Source organism: Corvus brachyrhynchos, unplaced genomic scaffold, assembly GCF_000691975.1.
Source record: "Corvus brachyrhynchos isolate BGI_N302 unplaced genomic scaffold, ASM69197v1 scaffold119, whole genome shotgun sequence".
NCBI lineage: Eukaryota > Metazoa > Chordata > Aves > Passeriformes > Corvidae > Corvus > Corvus brachyrhynchos.
The window spans coordinates 114,757-122,951 of record NW_008240054.1 but is presented as its reverse complement, the minus strand read 5'-3'; the positions used below and the strand labels follow the sequence as shown (position 1 = coordinate 122,951).

At 56.5% G+C, this 8,195-nt stretch overlaps 1 protein-coding gene across 1 annotated transcript in view; it reads right to left on the bottom strand.

Annotated features, from left to right (window-relative positions):
- Window positions 1-8,195, bottom strand: part of SLC4A5 (solute carrier family 4 member 5) — a 31,561-nt gene that overhangs the window by 13,326 nt on the left and 10,040 nt on the right. Inside the window, 8 exon segments of the mRNA XM_017744709.1 lie at window positions 3-43; window positions 490-644; window positions 811-898; window positions 981-1,138; window positions 2,921-2,976; window positions 3,603-3,698; window positions 6,239-6,394; window positions 7,016-7,176. Of these exon segments, the coding sequence (XP_017600198.1) occupies window positions 3-43; window positions 490-644; window positions 811-898; window positions 981-1,138; window positions 2,921-2,976; window positions 3,603-3,698; window positions 6,239-6,394; window positions 7,016-7,176 (911 nt within the window).

Below are 8,195 nucleotides of genomic sequence, written 5' to 3'. Positions count from 1 at the left end.
GCCATTCATCTGCCCCACCTCGTTCAGCGAGAACACCGACTTCCTGCGGGATGGGGACATCGGCCTTGGATCGGCACCAGTGCCCCCGGATCAGCACCACCGAGCCCTGGTGTGAGGACCTCGGCCAAGGCCATGGGGCAGTTCTGTGCCTGCACTGATTGTGAGTTTTGGGGTGAATTTGGACAGACCCAGAGCTCAGTTCGGGGAGCTCAGTCCATGGAGTCATGGGATGGGGTGGGTGGGGTTGGGTTGGGAGGGACCTTAGGGATCATCCAGTTCAACTCCTGCCCTGGGCAAGGACACCTCCCATTAGAGGCTGTTCTAGGAGGGGGAATGGCTCTGAGCCGATCTGGGAACAAAACCTGCTGAAACCCTGGCATTTCTGCAACATTTCCAGGGGTTATTTTCAGGGGTGAAGCCAAGCAAGGCTCTCGTCCCTGAAAACTGGACATGTGGGAGTGGCCACAGGGCCCCACACCCCCCACCCACCTCTTCTCAGCCGAGGGCACTTTTTTGGGAGGCTCAATCCGAATGTTGGGGTCCCACTCTCCGGGCGGGAGGACGATGACCTCGTCCAGGAACTCATCGATGCCGGCGATCAGGTCCTCCCTGTCCCGGGCTTTGTAGGCAACGTCGCTGAAGAGCTGGGGGTGGATGCAGGACAGGGGTCAGCCTGGACGTGGCCTCCAGTCCCATGTCCTTCTGGGAGTTCAAAGCTCAGGTTTTGGGGAGATAAGGTGAAAATTGCTCTTTTTCCTTGGTTCTGAGCCAGGGGGTTCCAAACGAGGGCTGGGGGTGGCCTCCACTCACATCGTCCACCATGAGGGTTGCGATGGCCCTGCCAATCTCGTTGTAGGACTTGGCTTTCCCTGCTGGACCGAGGAGAATGAAGAGGAATCTGGGGAGGGAGAGACGCCGTGTTGGTCACCTCAGGCCACCGGTGTCCTGAGACCGCTCGATCCCGAGGGGACGGCGCTCACCTGGTGGGGACGGGCACCTCTGTCACCCCCCCCAGCATCGTGGCCTGGAGCAGCCTCACAAAGGCCACGAAGGGCTTCTCCAGGAACTCCACCTCCCCCACCAGCACGTTGGAGGCCTCGGCGTCCTTGGGGATCTTCTTGATGAACTTGTTCTTCAGCTGTCAGGAAGGATGAGAGTGGGGAAGGGAGCGGTTGCCAAAATTTGGCTTTTCCCCCATTTTTTTTCCCGCAAAAGTTGAAGCCTCAGGCTCCAAGATTTCACCTCTGGTTGTCCCAGGACTCCCAGAGGTGGGGATTGAGGAGCCGCATCCAGGAATAAGCCAGGAAAAATCCACAGAGCCGAATTTCTTCAGTAAACGCGGCTAAAACCACGACTGGCTCTAAACCGCCCACCCAGGGCTCTGCCACCCAACCAGCAGCATTTGGTTTTGCTCTCCTGGGTTCTCCGCAAGGAAATCTCCCTGAAATGCCCCCTGTGAAAAATCCGAGCCGAACCCCAGTGATGCCAGGAACATTTTTGGAGTTCATTCGCAGCCCCAGGCTCCCCTAAACCCCTGCCTGGCACAGAACCCCCTCAGCGCCCAGCGTGGGGGAGGTTTCTGAGCCTCCTTCCTCCCCAACCCCTTCCCAGGAGTGGGAACGAATAACGGCAGTAGGAAAACCTCATCCATGGATTTATTGCCCCGGGTCTCTTCTCCCCTGCAGCTCTTTCATTACGAGCCTAAAAGGGTTCAATACCAAGCCGGGCAGGGAGTTATGATAATCTATATGGCAGCGTGAGGGGAGGCATGTGAGCCGGGCAGCCGCCTCTCCCCGTCCTAATCTTTTAAACCCAAGTGGAAAAAAAAAAAAAATAAAATAAATCATAATAATAAAGCAACTCCTCCAGCGCGGCTCGGAATCAGAGCAGGAGTTACCAGCGACCACTAAGCTTCCTGAAACACCTAAAAAGTCCCTTTGTAGTGTGCCTAATAGGGCGATTAAACCTAAATGCTTTGCATATTTTGGGATTAACCCTCTGAACCCCATTGCTGGAGGGGACATTTGGGGTTCCTGAGTGGGCACCGGCATGGAGTGGTTTCTGGAAAGCTTTGCGGTGTCCCTGTCCTGTGGCTCCCAGCAATACATGGATTTCCATCGGTGAAATCCAGGGAAACAAAGCGTTATTTGTGGTGTTTGGACTTGCCCTAAAGTGCATCACCCCAGGTAAGCCCAGCAAGGACATCCCAGGGGAAAAGCAGGTTCTTATCCCATCCCATTCCCTAAAAACCTGCGGGGTCGGAGATTCTCCCTTCAGTTTATGGTGAAATCACAAACGGAAACAGAGCAAAGCTCATGTAACGAATCAGCCATTCCCAGAAAAAAGAGTCTGGGATGGGAATGGGACAAAACCCCGCTGATCCATCCCATCCCCAAGCAGGGCACCTGCCCAAGCTGCTTCCCAGCTGCTTCCCAGAAGCAATCCCAGAAGGAAAAGCCCCCCGTGGCCTCTCAGCTGAGCTTTGCGTTGAGAAAACCCCAGGCAAAACAGATCCCACCCCAAATTCCAGCCCCTCACCTCCAGAGCTGGATCCCTGTGTGCAAACCCAAGAGCTTGGATGGGATTTACCGCCCTCTCCCAGCCAATCCTTTAGGATTCCTACACCTCCAAGCCCCTTTCCTGTCCTCTCTGAAGATCCAAAGGGATTTTTTTTCCCACCCCAAGGGATTTGACCCGGCCCAGCCTCCTGGCTCATCCCTAATTCCATGCTGGAAGCGCGGGTGTCACTTCTGGGACAGCTTCCCCGTGGATCCACGGGGATCAATACCAGCATTAACTCCCCTAATTAGGAATTTGTGTGGGTATCGACCCAGCGGAGGCTCACATGGACCCGAACAACCCCAGAGCCCAGCGGGATCATGTCAGGATGCTCCTCCCAGTGGGATTTTGGAATGAGTACCTGGTCGGTGCTCGGCGTGTCTGAGATGTCGTTCATGCTCCGGCTCTGGGCGTGACCTGGGTGGAGGGAAGGGAGGGAATGTGAGGAAAAGCCACCCCTGGTGCCGGGAGAAAACCCAGTGGGGAGACCTCGTGCAAAGAAATAAGGTATTCCTTATGGGATGTGCCACCAAACCCTGGGAATTCGGGAGAATTCCTTCTCTGGAAGGGTGGAAAGGCTGGCACAGGGCAGGGGTGGAGTCCCCATCCCCCCAAAATCCGTCTGGATGTGGCACTTGGGGACGTTGTGGCCGTGCTGGTGGTCCATGACCTTAGAGGGCTTTTGCAGCCCTGATGATCCCAAATCTCTGTGAACAGGAGCATTTCCTGTCTCAGCTACACAAACCAAGCTCCCAAGTTCAGAGGGGATTTCCCACCCGCCCTCTCCGAGCCAAGCAATCTTTTAGGATTCCCACCCTCTTCCAAGTACCTTTCCTTCCCTCCCCAAAGATTTGACAGAATTTTTTCCTCCACCCTGCGGATTTTGAGCCACACCAGCACCCTCGCTCATCCCGGATTCCGTGCTGTGCTTCCGGGACGGCGGCCGTGGTGGGACCTCATCCCAACCTCCCGCTCTGCCACCGGGACTGGGAATTTGGGACATTCCAGGGATATTTGGGGGCGGTTGGTGTCCCCCCACTCACGCAGGCGGCCGTAGCTGGCGCTCTGCCGCATCCGGAGGTCCTCAGTGGAGCGGTGGAAGGCGGTGCCGGCGGCCGGGCCCCGCACGGGGCTGCGGGCAGAGGAAGAGGAGAGAGGGGCTGTGAGAGGAGGAGCGGGATCGCATTGGGAATGTCAGGGCAGGATCCCATAGGGAATGTCAGGGGCAGGATCCTGTGGGGAACATTGGGGGCAGGATCCCATTGGGAATGTCAGGAGCAGGATCCTGTGGGAATGTCGGGGCAGGATCCCATTGGGAATGTCAGGAGCAGGATCCCATTGGGAATGCTGGGAGCAGGATCCTGTGGGAATGTCGGGAGCAGGATCCCATTGGAAATGTTGGGGCAGGATCCTGTGGGGAACATTGGGAGCAGGATCCCATCGGGAATGTCAGGAGCAGGATCCTGTGGGGAACACTGGGGGCAGGATCCCACAGGGAACATTGGGTGCAGGATCCCATAGGAAATGTCAGGAGCAGGATCCCATAGGGAACATCAGGAGCAGGATCCTGTGGGAATGTCAGGGCAGGATCCCATTGGGAATGTCAGGGGAAGGATCCCATAGGGAATATCCCATGGGGAACAGCAGGAGCAGGATCCTGTGGGGAATGTCGGGGGCAGGCATGAATGATCACCTGCCCAGCACAGGAGACACCAGGAATGTGCTTTTCCTTCCCGTGCCCTTATCCCACCCATCGGAATATTCCCAGCGGCAGTGAGGGGATATCGATGAAAATCTCCCACCCCAAATCTCCCTGCCCCACACGAGGAGCCAGCACCACCCCAGCCCAGCCCAGCGCTGCCTCTGGGGCCATCAGTGCCTCCAGAAGGGACATTTCTGTTCCTTGGGAAGACCCCACATCTGATTTGGGTTCTTAATCCCGTCATTCTCCCAAGAAACCCGCACTTGGGATCTGCCAGGATCTCCTCACTCCAAAATATTCCCACTGGCTTCCATCGGGCTCCATGATTCTCCTCCCTAAACGGGCGGCGAAGCCCATTTTTCATCCCAGATATTGAAGCCGAATCACTTCACCGCAAACATTTCCTTTTTCCGCCTGGATTTTCTGTCTTGAGCCCAACGTTTTCCCAGGAAACCTCCTAAATTCCCAAAATTCCTTTTGGAGAATCCCCTGGAGCGCTTTTGCTGCTCCGCATCTCCCCAAGGTCCCAGCTGCCACCAAGGCATCTCTCCCCATTTCTTTTATCGTTAAACCCAACCAAACCACCTCTGAAATTCCCGCTGGATTCCTGTGCCAGCGGGATTTATCCCGATATCCGCCACGGAGCTGCCGTGGGCACAATGAATGGGAGGGACGCCCCCTTTCTCCACCATTTCCTCCTTGGAATGTCCCTCCTTGGGAACTCAGAGCAATTCCATCCCCTCAGCAAGGCGCTAAACCCAACATTCCCAAGCCGTGCTCAGTTTTGGTGGATTCTGGGCAAGTCCTGGCTCGGATATCCGGCCCCGGGACATGGGAATGCCCCCGGACTGGGAATGTTGCTCGTTGATGGCCACTCCCGGGAGCTGCTGTCCCTGGGAGCAGCCGGAGCCCGGCAAATCCGGGGCTCCACCGAGTGACCTCCCGCTAAACCCGACCAAATCCCCTTTTGTAAGGGCTGGGCAAAGGCGGGATCAGCCGGGAGCAGACCGGATTTGTCTGCGCCCGCCGCGCCAGGAAACCCCGGCGCCAAGCCACGGCACCCACACTGCACCATTGTCCTCACGGTGACGTCATCGCATGGCGCCATTGTCCTCACAGTGACATCATCGCACGGCGCCATTGTCCTCGCGGTGACGTCATCGCACAGTGACATTGTCCTCACGTGATGTCATTGCGCAGTGACGTTATCATCACATGGCACCATTGTCCTCGCAGTGACGTCATCACACAGTGATGTTATCATCACACAGCGCCACTGTCCTCACGGTGACGTCATCGCACAGTGACATTTTCCTCACGGTGATGTCATCGCACAGTGACGTTATCATCACATGGCGCCACTGTCCTCACGGTGACGTCATTGCATGGCGCCATTGTCCACGCAGTGACATCATCGTACAGTGGCATTGTCCTCATGTGGTACCATTGTCCCCACAGTGACATCATCACACATCACCAATGCCACCACACAGCGCCATTGTCCCCATGGTGATGTCATCACATGGTGCCATTGTCCCCACTGTGACATCATTGCATGGCGACATTGTCATCACATGGAGATGACATCACACAGCGCCATTGTCCCCATGATGATGTAATCACACAGTGATGTCATCACACAATGACACTGTCCTCACACAGCGACACTGTTCCCATGGTGATGTCATCACACAGCGCCATTGTCCTCACACGCTGATGTCATCACCCGATGACATCACAACCCAGTGACGCTGTCCCTGCCGTAACCACGCCCCTTCCCACAGCACCGTCCATGTCCCGAGCGCGCCCTCAGCTTCCGGCTCCCTCACCCACCAGGGGCAGAATTTTAGCGTCTTTCCCAGGGCAACAAACACCTGGGTGTCCCAACCCCTTGGGTTCCTCCTCCCCTTCTCCCGAGATATTCCTCCCCGACGCCCGAGGGTGCCACCAGGCGCCGGCTGGACCCCGAGGACTCACCGGTGTTGGAGGACACGGATTTGCCGATGTCGGCCAGGGAGCGGTGGATCGGCTTCTTGGTCTGGTGGCGGTGCTTGCGCAGGAGGACGTAGCTGAGCTTCTCCCGCAGCTCCGGCTTCAGCAGCCCGTCCTCGATCTGCTTCTCGATGACATCCTCTGCAACGCCCGCCCGTGGTGACCCCCGGAAAACCCCCAAAACCCCCCAAAATCTGCTCCTTTAGCAGCCCGTCCTCGATCTGCTTCTCGATGACATCCTTTGCAACGCCCGCCTGTGGTGACCCCCGGAAAAGCCACAAAATCTCCCCAAAACCTCCCATTCTTGATCTGCTTCTCGATGGCATCATCCCCAACATCCACCCGTGGTGACACAGGAGTGACCCCCAAACAGGAGTGACCCCCAAAATCCCCCCAAAATCTCCCATCCTCGATCTGCTTTTTGATGGCATCCTCTGCAACATCCAGCGAAGGTGACCCAGGAGTGACCCTCAGACCACCCCAAAATCTGCTGCTTCAGCAGTGACCACCAGAACCCTCCAAAATCTCCCATCCTCGATCTGCTTCTTGATGACATCATCCCCCACACCCACCCGTGGTGACCCAGGAGTGACCCCTAGACCCCCCAGAACCTCAACACAACAATTTCTGGGAGCAGCTGAGGGGTCCCAGCTCCTTCCTTTGCTCGTTCCCAGACACGTTTGGTTTATGGAGCAAACAAATGAGTTTAAATCCATTCCCAGCGTTTGAGGACATGGGGAAAAAGCCTCCAGGGGCTCCTACCTATGATTTGGGGCAAGGAGTATCCATCCAGGTCCAGGAGCACCGTTCCCGTCTGGAGACACGTCCGCAGCTCAAAGAGGCTGTGCAGGGACAACGTGGACACGTGGGGTTTGCTCCACCTCTCGCCGCCTTCCTCCACCTTCTCCTCGAACTTGATCCACCTGGAACGAGAGCGGGACGGGCCCAGGACAGGGCAGGTGTGAGGATTAGGGAACGGCTTTTCCTGGGGAGTTTCCCCTCCATGGAAAGTTGGGATTAATTAATCTTGCAAAGTTTTCGCTCGTTATCCGGGGTGGGAAGGGAGAACCTGGTGGTGCCGTTCCCCAGAGAGCTGCTTCCAGGATTATGGAGGGGAGGCAAAACTCCCAATCCCACCAGGAAACCCAATCCTGTGGATTTCCACATCCTCAAATTGCTCCTGAGAGGTTTGGGAATTGTGGAATGGAGGAAAAACTCCCAATTCCTTGGTTTTCCACCAGGAAACCCAATCCTGTGGATTTCCATGTCCCCAAATTGCTCCTGCAAGGTTTGGGAGTCATGGAGCAGAGGGAAAACTCCCAATCCCACCAGGAAACCCAATCCTGTGGATTTCCATGTCCCCAAACTGCTCCTGTGAGCTCTGGGAGCTTTTCCCATGGAGGTGACGTGGCCTGAGCCTGGATCTGCTGCTGCTTGGAGCAGCCCGTGGGAGAGCAAATCCCAGAGCATTCCCAACGTCCCAACAATTCCTCAGGAATGCTCAGACCCCACCCTGGGCACTCCATCCCCACGGTGGGAGACGGGAGGATGGGCAAACCCTCGGGATTCAGCCCTTCCCTTCCTTGATTTTATACTGAAGATTCCAGAGAAACTTCAGGAATGAGGTGGATGATTCCTCCCGGCCCCCTGGGAACAGGGCTCGGAATGCTGGAAGGGCAGATCCTGGTTTCGGGGGAAAAAGCTGCTTTCCCTCAACAGGCTCCAGGGATTGTCCTACCCAGAGATGAACGGGCACCGCTGGGATTTGGGCTCCTGCTGCCCCACATGGGAAGGACGGAGGAGGAGAAGGGATTTTGGGAAGAGCTGGTGGCTCTGGAATGCTGCAGGGGAAGGCCGGGGAAAGGCCGGGATGGGATCAGCTGCTGCAAAGAGAAAATCTCAGATGTCCCTACTGAAAAACTCCCAGAATATTACCTGGGAA